We start from the raw sequence: 21,244 nt of genomic DNA, 5'->3' as shown, positions 1-21,244 counted from the left end.
ACCATTAAAAGCTTGCAACAGTGTCATGTCACAGTAAATGTTTATAAACTGCAAATCGGAAAGGGCTTTCAGATCAGTTTATACTAAGAAAATACAAAAATGTAAGCAGCAAAATGTGCTCTTGGTGGAATGAGCAAAAATGAACTCTTTTGCTGGTTTAGTGCCACCGTCAAAACAGGACACATTATAAAAACATAGAAAGCATCTTAAAAATAAATATTTTTACTATGGCTCTGACATCTATTTTTATTGTAAAACATTCTCATGACTAAATAGTAACTACATTTCCCCATACATTTGGACAGTCTGTAGTTGGCAATATACATAATGAGCGAAGTACTAGAACTACTGCATAGCCTCAGATGTGATGTAGTTCCAACCAAACGATCTGAGATTCAGAGGGTGTGGAAGTCTTACTTTCTCTCCCACAGCTCCTGGGTTTCCAATGCCCCCTGGAGGCCCTTGTGGACCATCCGCTCCTGGAGCGCCAGATGGGCCCCTGGGGCCAGGGGGACCTGGCGGACCCTAAAAGACAAATGATACGTACTGATTAAAGACGACAAATTCATCATCTAATGCACATATTCCAATGTTGTATATCTACTTATGGTTTAAATAGGGAGGTGGGAAAATATTTTACCATTTGACCAACGTCACCCGTTTCTCCTTTTTCACCAGCTGGGCCAGGCAAGCCCTGATAAACAAAAAGAAACACATTGTTATTTGAGTTATGAATTGCTTGGAACCATTCCTCTTTTCATCTTTTTACACAATGGAGGCTTTTGGTTTTTTCTCACTTTTTTTATTTTAAAAATATATTAGCTTGTTAAAACTGTCACTGAACACCCATTTGTACATAATATACTGCAACTGTTAACTTATTCTATGTCTGTCATAAAGTCTTCAGCATGTCTTGGGAAGAAATGTCTATCACAATTAAAATATAATGAATTTCTACTCCCGGAGCAAAGTAATGTGCTGTTACCTGCAGACCGACAGGGCCGGGTGGTCCTGGGAAACCTCTTGGGCCTTCGTCACCTTTCTGACCGAAGAGACCCTGCTGCCCACGGGGGCCAGGCTCTCCGTCAGCACCCTGGAAATGCACACAGCAATACCTTGTTAGCATTACACACAGAAATATACACTAACCAATACCCCTTTAACACTGAACATATACACTAACCAATACCCCTTTAACCCTGAACATATACACTAACCAATACCCCTTTAACACTGAACATATACACTAACCAATACCTCTTTAACACTGTGAACATATACACTTACCAATACCCCTTTAACATTATATATATGTACACAAACTGACACCCCTTTTACATTCTATATGTGTACACAAACTAATACCCCATTAACACAAAGAAATATACACAAACCAATACCTCATTAACACAAAGAAATATACACAAACCAATACCTCATTAACCCAAAGAAATATACACAAACCAATACCTCATTAACCCAAAGAAATATACACAAACCAATACCTCATTAACACAAAGAAATATACACAAACCAATACCTCATTAACACAAAGAAATATACACAAACCAATACCTCATTAACCCAAAGAAATATACACAAACCAATACCCCATTAACATTCTATACAGGCACACAAACCCTCTATCAATCCCATGCCCTTTAATATGAAGTAGATACCCAGGATATTACTGCTCACTAAGGACTATAATTAAAACATTCCTTAAGCGCAGTTTTTTTTAACAAGGTCATTATTACCATAACATTATCTCAGCCTAATACCAGAGAATACATGAATTATTTATTTGTTAGAACTTTTTTTTTTTTTAATTCAGGATTAGTCCATTGATATGAATCTTCTTATTTACAAGACAGCAAACAAACAAAAAAAAAAACACTGAAAATAGTAAAACACAAATTAATAAGAATCTACTGATTTATAAAACAAAAAAACATAGGCACACAGATAGTCGATGCCAGTGGACTGTACGAACTAATGCAGGGAGGGGGAATACAAGGTTCTGTACTTACAGAAGGGCCAGGTTGTCCAATTGGACCTACTGGACCGGTAGGACCAGGTGGACCCTGGGGGTAAAGAAATAAAAGTTCACACAAGAGTTAAGTACTGTTCATGTGGATGTATGATGGTACAAGCTCATAGTGTAACTGCATGAAAACATCATTCACTGCATTATCATGATAACTTCAAAATGTATATTAAAGCAAGTAACAGTAAACTACAATTTAATACTGCAGTACAAATATCAATATTTGAAAACTACTTACATGTTCTCCCTTGTCGCCTTTGCTTCCTTTCTGCCCTGGCTCACCAAGTTCACCCTATTTGAAAACAAAAGAAGACAAACATGATAAATAAAATCCATTATTACAGTACACATTTACTGTATGTTATTCACTTTGCTGTGACAAATGCAGAGAACTGCTGTATTTGGGTTTTGAGTAAGAAACCAGGGTAGTGTTTGCTGTCTAGTATTCGACTCTATGGCTGTTGATTGCCATACCTCCTTAAAATGTGCTAACGGTTGTTGCAGGAAATAGATTACGTGTTTGTCACAGCCAGGCATGTGAGCAAACCTGCCATCATACTTTACATTATTCAAAATGCTGCTGCTGCTTTTTCCCCCTTGAAATATCCAGAATCATCCAGCATTGCAAACTCTCACCTTGATTTCCTACTAGACTATAGCTGAATTACTGAATTGCTATGCCTGCAGTGATTAAAAAAAAAAAAAAGATGGTTCAGCATTCTATTACATTTCTATAAATCAGCCACTTGGATCAGGAAATATATTTAAATTAAGTATAATTTCCTTGGAGGTTGAAAGATAAAATATATAAAAGCCCCTAAATGGAAATACACTTTACCTGCATAATTATTTTACCTTCACTTTTTACAAACAAGCTACCTGTTTTACCAATAATTTTACCTGTCAGTATATCTACAGTATACACAATCAATACAACTAGAGATATTTTGAGTAGGTCCACTAATTGAACTATCCATCCCTATACAAATATATAGATACATGGAGCTCTGAGGTTTCAATTACATTTACCACAATGAATCTAGCTCCAGTTCTTCCAATACTGAATGAATGACCATTGAAGTACAGCATATTGTTGTCTGAATTGATGAAAGTCTGCCTAGTAATTATCCTGTAGGTATATCACAGGTCGCTGGCCCACTCCCCCTCCATCCCTATACCTTGTCCCCGTCTTCTCCAGGAGACCCAATAGGTCCAGCCGGGCCTGGAAGACCAACTGGTCCCTGGATACCGTCCCGACCAGCAGGGCCTTGAGGGCCTTTCTCACCCTGAAACACAAGCAAGACACATGTCATTCTCTCCATATAAAGACTGCATCATTTCACCTGGTCATTAAACCAATGCAGAGCATGTCATCTGTCTCAGCTAGATACATTCATAAGGGATTTGACAAAGAAGAATAGAGGATTCAGAATAGTCTCCAACAGTTATCTGTAATAGAAGGGATTGGATGGGGATTTATTGACCAAATCCTTCAACTATTGTATATATTACCTTGACAGTTCGAGAACTATTTGCAATTCCAGAGAATAGTGTGCATTTTTACTTGAAGAAAGATGAAGAGGTTACAATATATTAGCCTTCCGTAAATGTCCGTTTCTGAGAGTAAATTGTTTCTTTAAGTGAAGGGCACACTAGCATTCAATAATAAATAAATAAATACATTACTTACAGGTCCTCCTTTTTCCCCAGATGGTCCAGGGGGTCCCTGGGGCCCGGGTCTGCCTGGAAGTCCGATTGGACCTGCTGGGCCAGCCGGTCCCCTTTCACCTGGGGAACCCTGGGGAAACAGCCACAGGGTTAGGAACAACGTGGGGTTAGTAGGGTAGGGGGCTGCAAAAGAAACAGACTCCCCAAGGAAGTCTACACATTTTTAACAATGTTCCATGCTACTGTAAGTATACTCAGTGACATAAGACATAGGATGAAGTCAGAATACACCACAACTGAAGCTATAGCTTTAGCTGAGTGCAATGTATACCAGTGGGAATACACTCCCAAGTATTGGAATATACCAATATTACCAGAGCCGTTTCTCAGATTATCCAGATGTCTACAGAACTTTTTTAAAGACTTTCCAAGCATCTTTACTGTAGGCTGCTGGTCTACACTACAGTAGAGCCATAGCAAGCTGCAGAGAAAATTAATTTATATCGTTCATAAAAGATGTTGCTCAGCAGTCACTACTTACAGCAGGACCTGGTGGACCATTGGGACCCTCGTTGCCTTTCAAACCAGCTGCACCCTTTTGAAAAAAAGAAAAGGAACATTAAATACAAACATATAAGGTTCAAAATCAGCAGCTATCATAGAAAAACTGTGTCAGGCTTTCTTGTGAATCCTATGCTCAGCTAAGCAACAAACAACACAATAATATTTTACTAGCATGTTCTAAGAATCAAGCCCCAAATAAAGCACTTCCATTTTGTTTACTTCATGGATAAATATTCAATTAACTTGCCTATGCCTATGTAATATGCCTATATCAATGGAGTACGACCAGCTTATAGAAAGAGATAAGTGGTGCTATTTGTAAAACAAAGCTTTGAGGTTTCTTTAACATGGCTGAAATTTTATTAGCATGCTACTGCACAATGTATACCTCATAAAGTGTGCATTTGTGATTTGAAAGCACTTTATTGCACAATTCTTTTAAGACAGCTGTATTTGATTTTCACCAGTACAGCAATGAATGATATTTGTACTTACTACTGGACCTGGAAGTCCTCTTTCTCCTGTGAATCCTCTCAGACCAGGAGGACCATCTTTTCCAGTTGGGCCAGCAGGACCAGGGTCACCCTGAAAATGCCAAAGCCTCATTAATATCACATGAGTGACCAGGACTGTGCACCATATTGTTTGTGACCAAATAATGTGTTCATCCCTTAACTGGTTCCCAATCTCAGCAACTCCAGTAGCTTGGAACCTTCTTCCATCGGGCGACGTCATTGACCATTGGGTTGTTAAAAGCACAGCTGGCTAATTAACCTTTGGTGCTTTGCTTCTCATTGGTGGTCTCTTTCTGGTTTGTAATGGGAAACCCTCAGTGGTGGTTGGTTATAATCAGCACAAGCTGATAAGGGTAGAAACTGTGTAACTTACCTTTACACCTTCTTTTCCAGCAGCTCCTGGGAGACCCTGCTCGCCTGGGGGTCCAGGGGGCCCGGGGTGTCCACGCTCTCCCATTGGTCCAGTTTCACCAGTAGGACCCTGAACAATACAATTCATAGGTACACAGGATCAGAGGCATTCTAATTATACAGTGGCATTCTTCCTATACACGTGGTTCGGCCTGAAATTAATCAAAGTTATAGGACAGATATAATGCAGCAGCTATAAAATATTGAGCAGTTCAGTTCTGTTGCGATGGCAATAGCGTCACTGTAATTCTTCGACCAAATTGCCTATTGTTTCATTAGCTAGGAGGAGAAAGGTAGGTACAAAGCATTCATACAGCACTCCCTGTCAGAACCAGCTGTCTCAAAGGGGTCTTTAAAGTGTACAGCCAGTAAAATTAGCATAACTGCAAAAAAAGCCATATGTGTCTCTAAAGCAAACGTAGATGCAAGACAGACTTGTACTCAAGTGAGTATCATGGCCAGTGTCTTTTTAGAACTACAAATGAACACAGTCTTGTTACTGGGGTGAATAGAGGCGTACCTGGGCTTGGGTTTCAATTGAAAACCCATTGGACTGCTGTATTAACCAACCTTGACTGGAGGTACCGCTTGTTAGGAAGTGTTAAATGTGACTAGACAGCTAAAGCTCAGAGTTTGCTTTAAATTAAGCCCATCTAGTTGAGCGGTTTTGGCTAACTGACAAGTATAAGTTTCTGTTTGCAATTATTTCTTATTTTTTTCTTTAAAATTCTTCCTCAAGATGATATCCCATCTTCCATCTAATAAACTGCCCAGCCGGAATTACTCAGTACGCTTGGGTCTCCTATGAAGTGGTAAATCTGCTCATTAAATTCACTTATTAATAAGGAACACCAGGGATAAATAATGAAGAAGAGACAGAAAGATCCCCTTAGAGCCAGTATAAAAGATAAATAAAACATCAGTTTTGGGTCCTTGTTAAAATGAATATGTTTTAGAAATCCATTTGGCTCCACATTCATGAAATTCTAGAAAAGTTTAAATTCCATTTCCAGTATAGAAAGTGCCACATACAGCATGGCAACTGGCCGAGGTCAACATGCAAAATGCTTATCATAACAATCTACACCTTCAACTATTGGCCTTTTTTTGTTATTTATTTTTTTGGTTTCGAGCACTTTATGATGCAATGGCTGTTGTAACGAATGCAATCTGAAGCCTTGTAACAGGAAAGGCAGTCCGCAAAAAAACAGCCTTTCCCAAAATGTCCCCAGTGACATCACTAAAGTGCTTTGTGGATCACTGACATGAGTGTGGGAATAAATTAATAAATGTAAGGCTTATATATTATCAGATGAAAAGCTTTTAAAGCTTTTTGAATCGTTAATAGTTTTTACATTCTTAATACCAGGAACTGCAAAGCCAGTGGAATGTATAAAGGGCTTCTACTTGAGGTCAGGCAGAAACCTACTTACTTAAAATGGCTTCAGATCCAGACATTCCTAATCAGTATTCGGCTCCAGCTTCTCAGCAACAATAACACTTTAATGCAGTAAAGTGGGCTAAAAGAACATTCTTTGGTACCATAGGTCTATATACTGGAGAGATTTTGTCTTAAGGCAGGTTTCAGTGCCTTCCTTAGTGCGATGACATAAAAGATGGCATTATAACGGTGACCACTTCACTTTGGTTTCCAAATCCTGATGTGCACAACCCATTGATGTTTATTCCTTGTGAACATGTACAAATTACTAATCTATGCTGTGCATGACTTTAAAGTCTTTTGTTGTGCCAGTCAAGCATGAAAATAGCTTGATTTGCAGCCATTAACACAGTTTTGTGTGGGTGGTGAAACACGTTTCATGGTACAAACCACCCACCACCACCACAACATCCTGATAATAAAATGCCTCTCGTGAGACTATATTAGACAGAACCGGCCAAGTTTTCCTTAAAAGATACTGTTGTTGTTGTTTTTCCTGTAGAAAGGAAGTTACTAATTAGCTGTTGTTGTAACGCTGTAAACAAGGCTTACCTGGGGTCCGACCACACCTGGGGGCCCAGGAGGACCTGTCTTGCCTTGGAAACCCTGAAGAGTGAGTCAAGGTTAGATGTCAAGAGATAAATGCAATAGGAGTTACAAGATATACAGTATAGTGATTTGCAATAGCATACCATCTCTCTGGGAATTAATATCCATTTATAGAGATACTACAATACATCCCTTTGCATTTCTAATGAATGTAGGTATCCTAAAATAACTTTCCTTCTCATGGCATTTTTTTTTTTTTTACATACATTAGTACACTGTTGTCATGCTCTTTCTCTTCGCCCTGTTTATCTACAACAACATGTTTCTCTATCCAATTCTTGTTGGGCTGTATATGCAGGCAAATGGACAGTGCAGAATCTCATTCTCTGTTGTGGACATTTTGTCACAGCAAGAAACATCTGACGTCATAACATGAGTAATAAGCTAGTTTACAAATCAGGAGGCCTTCCTTATCTAAGTCCTGTCCTGAGCGTTAACAGCACACCAATGCAGTCCCCTGATCAGCACGATACTCACAGTTTCACCTCTCTGTCCAGGGTGTCCAGGAAGTCCATCTTTGCCAGCGGGACCCTGATTGAGAAAAGACAGCTTGGTCACCCAGTGGAAGGAAATACCTTCAGAATCAGTAAAAGCAGGCTCTCAGATGAATTCATTATTCCTCTCGGAAGGGAGGCCCTGAACTACATTTAAGGAGAGGACTCCAATATCTAATCTAACAGAGACACCTTCACACGTTGCTTACATCACAATACCGCTCAGGGATTATACAGCTGCTCCTAGCCATTCTCTTGAGACCTGGCATCCAGCACTGAGGGCCTGGAGTATTACTCCATATCAATTCCACATACCATCTATTTAGACCTTTTGTACTGTGTGTTTGTACAGTACATAGTACACAGACTGATATGTGGATTACATGACATGGCTACATACTAATTGTTTGGCCAGTCAGTGTATGCATGTATGTCTGCATGTGTTGACTATGAGACCTGAGGAGGATATGCATTAGACATTATAGATAATAGACATTATTAATGCACAAGGGGGTTTAAATGCATGACCTTGGCCTCCCAAAGCCAGGACAGAAAATATGCTCTTTGTCACATCATTGTGACATCATGCATGCTAAATAGTGGTCTTCAGGACAAGCCTATTTTAGTAGTGCTCATTTTTCAAAATGAATCCTCATGTGCATCTAAAAATGAGAAGATACTTACAGGTGGGCCCTTTGGTCCAGGGAATCCTGTGGGTCCCTGAGGTCCTGGTAAACCCTGAAAAACAAAAGGAAGATTCCATTGCTACCAGATCACACAGATTCATTTGTGTTGATTTGTAATACTCCTGAATCTAGCACACACTAATAACACTAATAATAATAATAATAATAATAATAATAATAATAATAATAATAATAATAATAATAATAATAAGTTTTAATTGCCAACATCTAGTTTAAGATTAGGAGAAGCAGTGTAATTACTCAGTTTGAATATCACAACTGTATTCCTGCAGGGCCTGCAGAGCTCCAGGGAAGTGACTGTAACTAGGACACTGGGATATCTACTCTGTAGTACTGGCACTGTCCTCAGAAGGATGGTAACATGACGGTAATTATACCCTTGGGGTATTCTACCTTATGTAGTAAAGGCCTGGTTTATCTAGTACCGGCACACAGTCTGTAACAAACATTCTACTGTAGCCAGAAGAGGTATAATGACAAATCACAGGTGTCAGTACCATAAAACAGAACATGTAGGTCACTGTGATACTGCACATCCGCTGTAGAATTCAGTCAAACTGTTTCTTGTATAGCAGTGGTTATGCAGTATATAATAATAATAATAATAATAATAATAATAATAATAATAATAATAATAATAATAATAATAATAATAACAAATGGACCATACCCTTTCGCCAGGAGGACCAGCTGGACCATCACTCCCTGAGTTGCCCTGTGGAGATGAGTCAGAAGCCATTCAGTTAAAAAGCAATGCAAGTACTCTCATCTAATTAAGAAAGACAGGCTTCTGATTGAGAATAGCAGTGTTTAGTGAAACACACCTTGGACCCTGGCTTTCCAGTGGGACCCCTTGGACCTCTCTCTCCACGAGGACCCTTGAAGGAAATGAAACCCAGGAAGAGTACATTATTGCATTATTTAACACTCTGTATCTTCACATTGCTCTCCCTGCACTTGAGTGAAACGCTGTTGTGCAAGCTGATTGAAATAACACACTCTGCAACTACAGGGCACTGCTTCTGTTTTAGAATGAGCTTCATGATGTTTGCTAAGCACAACCTCCATCTCAATGTTCTCTTAAACAGAAAGATTTTTAGATGTTGCTAATTCTTTGAGAACTGTTTCATATATGCAGTAAAGGAACCTTTTAATACAGTCAAAATACTTTGGTATAGGCTTTGATTCCAACTGGAATTCATAAGCAATTACTGAATTACTGATGTTCAGAACATGAGGGGCCTTTTTTGCTTGTGTAGTTGATCGCTGTTTAGTTGCAATACTCAGTGATTCACAAGGGGAGTCACTGATCTAGATAACAGTAAACAAAAGGGGAGATGTATTTGTGATGTAATGATAATGTGAGGACTAAACTAAAAAAAAAAAAAACTCTCTCTCAAATAACAAATCCTGACACCAGAACCTAGACGGACTAAAAAGGATACGTACCGTTGGTCCTCGCTGCCCCCTTGGACCGGGTTTGCCTGCTGTTCCCTAAAAAAAATAATGAAAAGCTGTTACGATTCAAGTACAGTAGACATGGCACCAATGCACAGTACACTCTGTGTACCAGTGGTCTTTAGCTTTCAGGTGACTTCATTGGGAGGGATGCTACAAACACAACACACCAGACAGCTGGCAAAGGAGGCTTCAGATGTGGAGGACCAAGGGACTGCCTGAGAAAACAAACCACTGGCAGCTGTTGGGACAACCGACTAGCAAAGCTGGTCCTCCTGCCGTTACTTCATAGGATAAGACGTATTAGTCATCAAAAGTAAAAACAAGCTGGGTTATTGACTTAACAAAACATGTACAATGGACGTCATTGTAAACCAGGTGACTACATGGGCCTGGCTCAAAAATCCAGGCCGTTTTCCTTTCTTATTTTCTTTATGAGGACAACATGAGTCATTTCTACCAGCAAAAGTATGTGTAAGATGTATATATATATATATATATATATATATATATATATATATATATATATATATATATATATATATATATATATATTAATTCAAATGCATTGGGCTTACCATAGTGTAATACTAAAACAACTGGATGCATAACCTGATATTTATGCATTATACTAGCTGTTGAAGAGTTTAGGACGATTGAATCAGTATTTGGCAATTGAGAAATTTAGATCTACTACAGTATATGATCCAGGCCAAGCCCTTTATAGACTATTTACTGTAGTTATTTTAATAAACTATTTTCAAGTGTACACTTTAAACAAAGCTTTAATGCATTTCGATCTACATGCTGAAGACATGGATAAGAGCATTGCTTTCTCCAATAAAAAGAAAAGTGAATTAGTGTAAAGAAGGCAGACTTCTATGGATCTTTAACAGTGCAGTATGGGCTCTGAATGACAAAACCCCTTTTATCGGTTGTGAAATCAATAAACAAATTACCACTGCTTGAGGCAGGCCTGGAATTCTAAACATGACAACCATTTCAAACTCAATGGGCTGAGACGCAATCCTCTTGGTCTGCTGTCTTTGACAATGCATTATTTGTGCAGGCTTAAAAAGAAAAAGTGCCTGGGCTTTATCTTAGTTTACATTTATCTACGGGCTCCGATAAATCACCAGTTAGTACATAATCAAAGGATATATTAAAAAAAACAATTCTATTGTGTTTTAATGGCCAGTGTTTTTAAAAAGATTAGATTAAAAGATACAAAGATGACATGGCTCAGTCCTTACAGAAAGTACCATGTACAGGAAGCTGCTATAAACTGTAAATAAGATGCTTTGCAGATTATTTCAAGCATCAAATCTTATCAAGCATTTTAAAATGCAGCCTTCAAAATTAAATTCAATTAAATTCATAATGTATAATATTATTATGCCCACAAATGCTTGTTATTTCATAAATCCTTTTACATAAATCTAATCCTAATATTTCTGAATAAAATACAATTCAGTATCTGATCTGATTACACTGAAAGAGGCACATCTCTTTGTTCCAGAATGATCGGCTTTGCTAACCATCAATCAGAGAGTGCAGGCAAAACAGTAAAGAATGGGGTGAGTGTCGTGGCTCAGCACATGTAATGCTGTTAGATTCTTCTTGTGGGTTCACACTCTACAGTACGTACCCTTGCTCCTTTTTCTCCGTTGGCTCCTGGAAAACCTTGAAAACCCTGAGACCCCTGAAAAACAGAAACACAAGAGCTCAGTCAATATAGCAGCTCGCCTATTACCAACCTTCGCATGGCCAGCTATTGTTATGAAAATGAAATATATGTATACTATATTGACCCTGAGCAAGTCACTTCACCTCCTTGTGCTCCGTCTTTCGGGTGAGACGTAATTGTAAGTGACTCTGCAGCTGATGCATCGTTCACACACCCTAGTCTCTGTAAGTCGCCTTGGATAAAGGCGTCTGCTAAATAAACAAATAATAATAATAATAATATTAACCTCAATATATTATCATATATTTCATAATGTATGTGTTTGAATACATTTAATATATTCACCATACACAAATTATTGCTGTTTTCATATATACATGTATACTATAGATATACTTACAATATACTGGAAAATGTGTATACTGTAGCAAAACAGGGCACTTTAAAAACATCACTTATACTCTGGAATGAGACAGCCACACTGGACTTAAGCTCTAGAACGCTGTTTATTCACAAACAGCTCATCAAATCAAAACATCCACTCCAGCTCTACTGACTGCAGGAGCGTGCCACTCCCCCACTCCTGCAGTGCCCACCACTACTGACGGTGACATCACATAAATCCAGGAAGAACACTCAATAACACACAACACTTCCCAATAAAAAACACTCGCTATAATGACAACAATAAACAATAACAATACCACAATAATTAACAGCAATCTAACAGACAATAGACATTTTCCCCATAACCCAGCGTCCTTTGCGCTACCATATGCAAATTAGATACTTGCTGCTGTTACTGATAGCTGTTTATGTTTTCATCATATATTTTAATCTATCAGCCAAGAAGAACATGCACAGGGAATTAAGGCACATGAATTGGGATAAGACATAAAACCGAGGTCCTATTGTAAGTGACTCTGCAGCAGAAGTTGCTGTTGCAAAGTTCACCCCCTAGTCTTTGTAAGTCGCTTTAGATAAAAGTGTCTGCTAAATGACTAATTAATAATAATAATAAATTAAAAGTAAGAAATCTAATTCTTTGTCTACGATGTCTACCCTCTTTCCATTTCAATGCTGCTCTCTAGGTCTGGCAGGACAATGTGTAAAATATATTCATAAAATACAAAAGTATAAATGGTCTTAATGTTAAAGTATAATCTAGATTTTTTAAAATCATGTCACTGAAGAAATAACATTTTGTATTGTGTCTCTTTATATATCATATATATATATAAACACAATATAAAATGTTTCTGTGTGATATTGCTTATATTTAAAATATATTTCAACAATTGTTTCAGCTCATTGATATATTTTGAGATGAGTATTAAAAAAGTCAGGTAATATATTTTATATAGTTTTCAATATATTTGAAGAAATGAGTGTCATAGATAAACTCCATACCTTTGGACCTTGTCTTCCGGGATATCCAGGTAACCCTGGAACACCAAGCTTGCCCTGGAAAACAAAAAGAAAATTGCCTTTATTATATAATATAATATAATATAATATAATATAATATAATATAATATAATATAATATAATATATTTGCAAATGGTATTAACTACTGTACCTCACATTCTGATATCAATATAGGTCGACTACTGGTTAACTGTTCATTCACTTTTGTTTTAACAAACAAGATTGGTTCTCATAAACAAAAATTTGTATCGTATAGATAAAGCACAGACCGCCAAATTAACCCACCATGTAACTTATAATCAAATACTGTCCACATACAGTACAGATAAGCAGGACCCCAGAGTTATATGGTGACTCAGTACATTACTCAGGCAATTGTCCAACTAAAGCCTCACCTTTTCTCCAGAGGGACCAAGTGGACCTGAATCACCTGGCAGACCAGACCTTCCCTTTGGACCTTCAGGTCCATCTTCTCCTCTGGGACCAGAAGGCCCAAGCTCGCCCTTGGGAGAAGAGACACATACCAAGATTGCTTTAGTGCCAAAAGTACATCTACCAGAAAACAAATGCATGCTAGATATTAGGTTTCTTTAATGCAAATGCAATGGGCTTTGAATGCTGTAACAATACAAACATGATCTAATGTTATGGATTAGACTAGCTAATGAAGCGGTTAAGAGGACTGGAGCTGAATTTGATTTAGGCTGATTTGGTAATTGAGAGATTCTGATCCGCTACAGTATAAGTTCTATTCCAAGTCCTTTACACTCAGTATTTACTTCTTAAAGAATTTACAGTATTACTTTTTAAGATGTTTTTTCCGGGACATTAGTTGTATGCTGGGATTCCTTCCTGCAGATTGAACATGTGCTTCTTGCCTGCTCTATTGTAGAAGGATTTAGCAATGCATTTAGATTTCTTTTCTGGGGTTTTGTAATAATTCAACTTAGTTGCAGGAAGGAGTAATTTATTCCTCTCTGAAAATGTGCCTTTGCTTTTGTGTACTTCAAAATAAAGCTTGGAGTAAACTAAGATTCAGGATTTACAGTAAATAACAGAAACATGCAGAACTCCCAGAGCCTAATTACAGACCCCTTTTTCATAAAATGTTTGTTAACCCTTGGTTTTAGTGCTCTGAATAACTGAGTCTACAGGATTCTGATAAAGCGTTCTACAAATTGTATTTTCATCCTGCATTGCTGGTATCTTGCTGCATGGCTTGTCAAATGAGCTTCTCCCAATCAAGACTTTTCTACCTCAGTCAGAAACCAGAGCACAGCTCATAAACGAAACTTGGACTGTTTCATTGCCATTTAATTTAATGAAGTAACAGGATTGCTTTCTTGCCATTTCGTAGACGCTGGATCCCCGTACAGTATTTACAGCCTGCTGACAAACGCTTACAGCCAACAATGAAATAGTCCTTTGAGGCTTTGTGACTGGCCCCGTAAAGAAATGGGCATTCAGAACGCTACAGTAAATAAGAGCAATGCAGGGATCAATACTGGCATCCATCTCTGCCAAGGTTAATGTTCCTGGGTTTTATGACTTTTTCCACATCCAAAGTCAAGTTTTTATCGATAACACTGCTGTCTTGCAGCTCAGCCATAACATACGTCTTCAATATTTTTTAATAGGATTTCGATTTAAAAAATGTTTCCTGTATTACTGAAGTAGCAGCCAAGAGCAATATTGATTTGAATATTTACCAGAAGCTAGTAAATGTCAGTAAAGCGTGTGTGTAATGCTGCTTTACTTATTTATTAGTTGCTGCATCTTCTTTTGTCTACTGTGTTCCTGTTCCTACAAATCTCCTCAACAGGTATTGTATTAGCAGTGAATGCAACAACGGAACACATTGAAATACAGAAATGATTTTGAATTTTCAGCTAAAACGAGGCATACAGCCATATCATCTTAGGGGATAATAAAAGTGAATTTCTGTTGAAAGAATTAAGCCAGGTAATGCGAGACTGCAGTGTGAAACTTGAATAGAGAGCCTCAGGGTACGGAGAATTGTGGTTCAAGGGTTGTGGGTGCAGAGGAAGCTTTATTTACATAAAGAAAGCCGAGGCATTTATCATTTAGGTGATGTTATTGAGCACTGATAAAATTAGAGTCATTCATTTAAAAATAATAAAACTTAACACATACATTTTTGGGGGTATTATAGATTAAAATCTACTTTTTTATGCAAAAAATTAGGCTACAGGGTTTTATTTATACATTTTATAGGTCTAGTCCCTCCTCCTCAATCCGTTTGAAGCTCAGTTTGTCAGTTAGGTGGAGTTGGAAAAGGAGTTGATGGGTTAGATTTGAATAATAAACCCAACTCAGGATGCTCTTCTTCATTGATCTTGCCTAGGCCTTAATCGTACTCCCTATGAGGTTTCTGATTGGCTGACGGCCTTTACTTGTATTATAATACAATATTATTATATCTGCAAGATTTCAGAATACTTACTCGGTCACCCTTCAACCCCATGTCACCCTTGAATCCTGGAAATCCATCTTCTCCCTGGCAACAATACAAGAAGACATTAGGTCACCAGCCAGAAACAACATTACCACCCTACTCCTGTTGGGTTATAAATGCTATATGCTCAATACATAAGGACATATTTAATAGAGTCGGCAGAAGGAACAGTGAATGTCTAATTAATTGTTACATGGAATAGATCTGGCTAATAAAGCCAATTGCAGACTGTTGCCTTGGAAACGTTAACTCGTGGAGAGATGCCAATGGCAGGCTGCTTTCTCTCGCAGGTTTACAGCTTTTCTTGAGTGCTACCAATAAAAAGGGAAAAAAATACAAATATAGAAAAGAAAGGCTTATGTGCAGCTCAGGCAAATGCCACTCTAGAATGATGTGTTGGTTCCCTTTTTGTAAAAATCATTTCCGGTTGAGTTACTTAGCAGGTTACCAGCAAAAAACACCTGAAGAGGAAGTCCATTCTGCCCATATTGGAACAATTCAACCCATAGAAGACAATGGAGCTTTTCTACTTCTAATCGGGGGTTTATTGCAACCAGTGAACAGTCTCTTTAATGCTATGCAAAACACTGAAATCTTTAAATTACAGAATTCTTTTTTAAAAGCTTGCCATTTCATGATCTGTGGATGACAGAGAGGTTTCCTGTTGCAATGCTAATCTGACCCTGCTGCTCTTCTGGCCCTGTAATACTCTGCATCTAGTCCAGTACGTTTCACTCACCTTATCACCTTTGTGACCCATTAATCCACGGACACCATCAGCACCCTAAAAACAAAACAAACAAAAATAGATATAAAATGCGAATCATTCGCTGTTGAGATACTGTATACATACAGACAATCCGAATTCCTTTGGAAGTGTTTCAGTTAAGGTCAATGCAGACACCTTTAACCTTTAACTAAAAGTTTAATGAACTAGACCTAAGGGCCACCTTGTATACAGTATGTGCTCTTTGTGGTGTCTGCATTAGATACCTGAATATTCTGACACATGCCCAACCTGACTACAATAATCTAGTACAGCAGTTATCTGCCCTCTTGTGGTAGAATAGTGGAATTGCATCTAGTTCAGTGAGCATGAATAGCAGTTTCTGAAGGCATTGCATTTGAATGAAAAATAAGACAAATAGTAAGTGCTGAAAGGTGAGGTGTGTTAAATTAAATAATAATAAGGGCTGCTTAATGATGATCGTTAGACAAATACGTGGGTCTCCAGCACAGCTAACAGAGCACTGGGGTGGTAAACCTGTGGTCAGTGATCAGTCAAGTTACGATAGCTGTTTCTTTTCACTAAAATCTATTTTTAACTCAATAAAGACAAATGCAATGAAAATTACAAAAATAAAAAAAAAGTGTCGATTGTATCCTAGTTTAGTGTCCCTGTTAACTGAAACCACTCATCTCATTCATGACAACCTGATTCTTAGACTTGTGCAGGATCTTATGCAATTACTGGGAGCGACAGTATGACAACCCTTGTAATTGCCACAAAAAAAATAGGAAAAAGAAAAAGAAAGAAATAATAATAATAATAATACACCCTATAATAAAACCAATTTGATCCAAGAATTACCGAATTCCCTGTTCACTTCAAAGCCACGCAGTGAACAAAGCAACATTGTGATACAGATTTGCCTGCAATTCCAGTTACTGTACAGTGCACTGGCCTCATTAGCTAGCTGGCCCATGTTCCCAGCTTTGATGTAAACTCTGATGTTTAAGCCGTGAAACTAAACTCAGCTGTCATGACTGTCAGCTCTCCCAGTCTCCAAGTAATAGAGCCAGGACCTGCAGATCATGATGGCTGGTGGACATAAAAAAATATACTGCTCCTGCTGTTAAACATATGCCATAGTAAACTTAGTAGATAACAATATGATAATATTACATTGTGACAGGGGACTGCCCCGTCTTTATGAACATGGTTGGGACTGGCAGGGAGGGGGTTAAATTCCTCCCTGCCAGGAAAACATGTGAGAATGTGGCTGGAGCCCTAATTGAATAATCAGCAACTATTGATTAATTGGGCTCCAGCCACAGGGGATAAAAGCCAGGGGAGATGCCCTGGCTAGAGGAGAGAGAGTTCTAGAAGAGGAGAAGTGGTTTTGTGTGTGCTGTGTGTTTTTGACCAGTGAAGGCAACGCCCAGCCTGGAAACTTTATTTGTAAGTTTTGTTTTGTGTTTATTTTGTGTTGGAAACCTTTTTGTTTGGCCCTTGTGCCTGTTTATTTGATTATTTTTGTTTATTAAAAACTTTATTTTGAACTTCAAACTGTCTCTGAGTCTCAACCTCTGCCAATCCTGTCACATACATAGATTTATAGATAGAGATATACAAAGAGAAAGGAGCAGACATTTCGGATCAATACATACTGTGAATACATGTTGGTGTCGGTCACATGAAGGTAATTTAAAAGATAGAACTGCTATATTACAGTTAAAGAAAGCAATGCAAACTGTAAAAACCAATCAACACCTCTTGTCTGGAAAAGTTTGCACTGTCATTATAAGTGGAAGAATCGCTGAAGGTGTTTACTTGTAACAGAAAATACTCTTTCAGACATGGATTATCCACAGCAGACCAAAAATATTGTACATGCCGACAGACAGACAGAGAGGCAGACAGACATTTCAACACAACAGATTAAATGGTTTAGCAGTTTACAGACGACAGACTAAAAGATACACTCAGAATATTTAAATAACTACTATCATTTCCCTGTGAATGGTTTTTCCACAATCTCACTTTTCCTCATCCTAAACTGCAAAAAGGTTTTTACCAAAAATGAACTGGATTTAAGGGCTGTCTTACCTTGACTCCTCTGGGTCCTGGATAGCCAAGTGGGCCTTGTGGACCAGCTGGCCCCTAAAAAAGACAAGCAAGATTTTAAAAATCAATGCATCGCTTTGAATAATATTTCTGTCGGACTAATGAAATCTCTACCTACTTGCATTTTTCATTGTGTGAGGTGGTAGTTTATTTTGTGAAGAATCAAAAGTTAACTGCAGTTAGTTATTTGCTAGCATGTAAGCTCTGAAATATAGTAGCAGGTACACACACAGTACAGCAGGACAGAGCTGGTGTATTGTAAATCTGCCCTAGCCCTGCTAATCTAAATGATAATGCAATACAATGAGAATAAGGAATAACTCACTGGGTGTCCCTTCTCTCCAGCAGGGCCTTCTTTGCCTGGGTGACCCTGTGAACAAGAAAGATCAAATGTTATTTCAGCACAACATACTGTACACCCCTCTGTGTATCTAGCTGTGAAGGGAGCTACTAATGGCGCTTTCCTCTGGCTTGTGACTGCAACACAAAGAGCTAGGACCTCATCATGAACATCACAGAATATTATATTAGCTTTGGTTTAGCCCTTTAAAGGATACATGTGACAGTATTAACATAATAAACCACTAGGAATAGAGGAAGTGAGGTCACTCAGTTCTGCGTCACGTGTTAAAGATGCCAAGTGCAACAGAACAGCATCAGCACAAACTATCTGAACTCAATCACTCATATACAGAAAGATTACAGCGTGTGAAATGGTATAGATTCACTACCAATTGATATTCAGCCTTTTCCATTACAAGATAGTAAGAAAGCCCTTACATAAAGGCTTTGAAGGGTTTGACTGCCTCTGCATTTTCCAATGAGTTGGCCTGATAGTCATCACAAGCAACTTCAGCACTGGCCACCGTAGTGCAGAACTCACGCATCGACTCAACATCCTCCTGTCCTATTTAATGACTTAGGGATGGGTCTTCAATGCTGTCTTTCATTTTTAAATGTAACTGCATTCAGCTACTGTATGTGCAGGATTTCAAATCTGTATGCGTGAATTGCATTTGCTTACCGGAGGACCATCTGCTCCAGGCATACCGGGCAGACCTGGCTTGCCTAAAGGACCCTGAAAAGAAGCAGAGAACAACCATCAGGAAAAAATCTAACAAAATGAGCCAAGCTTGCATTAATCACAGCCCCGTGGTTAGATCAGCTTCCTTTGCAATAGGAGGTTTGAGCCGTCCATTCCTGGACAGAGTTGACTCAGCTACACTCAATACCATCAAGGGCAGGCCAGCTGCTAGTCTGGAGGGTGGGAGGAAATAGACTAGCATTGAGAGAACAGAGTGCCTTAGTGGAGAGAGGGGATCAGCTTGCTGTTTGAGCCATTTTAAACTCAGGACGCAGTTCAGCCTAGAGCTGTAGCTGCTGCCGAATCCCAACTCTTCCAAAAGGTTCATGGAAAGGAAAGGAATCCATGCGCTCCTCAGTGCCATCATATTGGAGAGCGCATAAAAATTACTGCTATTGTCACTGAGATTGTATTGTAAATAGATATGGCTTCAGTGAAGCATGAATAGTATCAAGAATAATCCCCTTGTTATATAGGCTTTTAGATTGTGATTGGCGAGTACTTCAGCTACTGCAAATAACAGCCAGAGTAAATTATCAACTCCCAGTGAGACCAGTGCAAATACCAAGGAAACCGCTTTGTAAGTACTCAGTAAGTATTATGGAATACATTGAATCTATATATGACCGTTCACTTCAATTTCAAATTAGAAAATTAAAACAAAACCCTAAGAAAATTAATTCAATAGGTTTAATACACAAGACTGCTGGGCTGCTGTTTTGAACAGTGTTACCTTTCCTACAATATAGGTAAATTGAAATCAACTAAACAGGACTACTAGTAAGTTTGACTGTGTGAAAATATTCCTGCCTAGTTAAGACAAAGCGTGGTGCTTTTTTCCAGTGATTTTAGACTTACTTTGTCTCCTGGTGGGCCAATTGGACCCTGGGGACCGGCAAGACCCTGTTAAAAGAAGACGAAATAATAATTATTATTTTTATGTGGCAGTTTTATTCACTAACCCACAAAGAAAAACATGTAGGAACAGCATTAGTCTAATAGAAATACAGAAAAACACACTATAATATACTCAATATAGCTGCTATAGTAAACTACAATGTGTTTGCTACTGTATATGCATATTCACTGAAATATTTACTCTAGGTTTAGAAATAAATAACTATTATAACTTTAAAAACAGAATACTGATATGCTGGGTGCACAGAATTGTATTCAAGTGTGCCGATAAATGTGGATTTTACTGGGGTGGCACGCTCTCTTAGTCCAAGTGGAACTAAAACCAGGATATTTCCTTCTATATAGCCTGCTGGTATTGACTTGCTAATGCCTCCCCTAGCTGAAGCATGTCGCTTAGTGAAAGCACCAATTAAAATTAATTCAAAATAGCAGCTACACAGCCAGTTCCTTGGGAGTGACAAATGCAAAGTAGTATAAATCATTTTTTTAAATAACATCTTGGGGCTGCAATATGAGAAACCTGGTAATGCCAGCTAGCACATATTTTATATTGAATTAAAATGTGTAAAATAGTGAGTCAGAGCTAGACTAAATTCACATGGCACAGACCTCCTGTTATTTTTTTTAGGAAGAATTCAATACTGGGAAATAATGTCTTTGTTACTTACTGTACACACTATTTTGCACTTATTTTGAAATCTTAATAAAAACAATAAAAAACATACATCTTTCTTCTCATTTTTTGCCTTGCAAAGATCTCAAGAGACACCCTACAGTACAGTGAAAGTGCTTGTTGTTACAATGTTGGCACAGGGCTTTGAGAGGACCTGGTCTTGAAAGATAGTGTGTGTGATCAAAGACACATATGTGAAAGGCATGGTAAGTATC

The 21,244-nt window shown here is 38.2% G+C and overlaps 1 protein-coding gene across 2 annotated transcripts in view; it reads right to left on the bottom strand.

The window, feature by feature from the left end:
- LOC117422365 (collagen alpha-1(V) chain-like) overlaps nt 1-21,244 on the bottom strand; it is a 126,950-nt gene that overhangs the window by 15,327 nt on the left and 90,379 nt on the right. For both annotated transcript variants that reach the window (XM_058986989.1, XM_058986990.1), the window contains exons 24-48: nt 20,297-20,341; nt 19,379-19,432; nt 18,680-18,724; nt 18,337-18,390; nt 16,246-16,290; nt 15,495-15,548; nt 13,426-13,533; nt 13,012-13,065; nt 11,563-11,616; nt 9,906-9,950; nt 9,281-9,334; nt 9,127-9,171; nt 8,434-8,487; nt 7,733-7,786; nt 7,199-7,252; nt 5,168-5,275; nt 4,775-4,864; nt 4,257-4,310; nt 3,738-3,845; nt 3,226-3,333; nt 2,286-2,339; nt 2,031-2,084; nt 986-1,093; nt 641-694; nt 418-525 (exon numbers count right to left, since the gene is read on the bottom strand). In XM_058986989.1, the coding sequence (XP_058842972.1) occupies nt 418-525; nt 641-694; nt 986-1,093; nt 2,031-2,084; nt 2,286-2,339; nt 3,226-3,333; nt 3,738-3,845; nt 4,257-4,310; nt 4,775-4,864; nt 5,168-5,275; nt 7,199-7,252; nt 7,733-7,786; nt 8,434-8,487; nt 9,127-9,171; nt 9,281-9,334; nt 9,906-9,950; nt 11,563-11,616; nt 13,012-13,065; nt 13,426-13,533; nt 15,495-15,548; nt 16,246-16,290; nt 18,337-18,390; nt 18,680-18,724; nt 19,379-19,432; nt 20,297-20,341 (1,665 nt within the window). The remainder of the gene's footprint in view (nt 1-417; nt 526-640; nt 695-985; nt 1,094-2,030; nt 2,085-2,285; nt 2,340-3,225; nt 3,334-3,737; nt 3,846-4,256; nt 4,311-4,774; nt 4,865-5,167; nt 5,276-7,198; nt 7,253-7,732; nt 7,787-8,433; nt 8,488-9,126; nt 9,172-9,280; nt 9,335-9,905; nt 9,951-11,562; nt 11,617-13,011; nt 13,066-13,425; nt 13,534-15,494; nt 15,549-16,245; nt 16,291-18,336; nt 18,391-18,679; nt 18,725-19,378; nt 19,433-20,296; nt 20,342-21,244) is intronic.

The sequence above is a fragment of the Acipenser ruthenus genome, chromosome 15 (assembly GCF_902713425.1).
Source record: "Acipenser ruthenus chromosome 15, fAciRut3.2 maternal haplotype, whole genome shotgun sequence".
Lineage (NCBI taxonomy): Eukaryota > Metazoa > Chordata > Actinopteri > Acipenseriformes > Acipenseridae > Acipenser > Acipenser ruthenus.
Note: the sequence above shows the minus strand (reverse complement) of the source record. Positions and strands in the feature narration are given on the sequence as shown.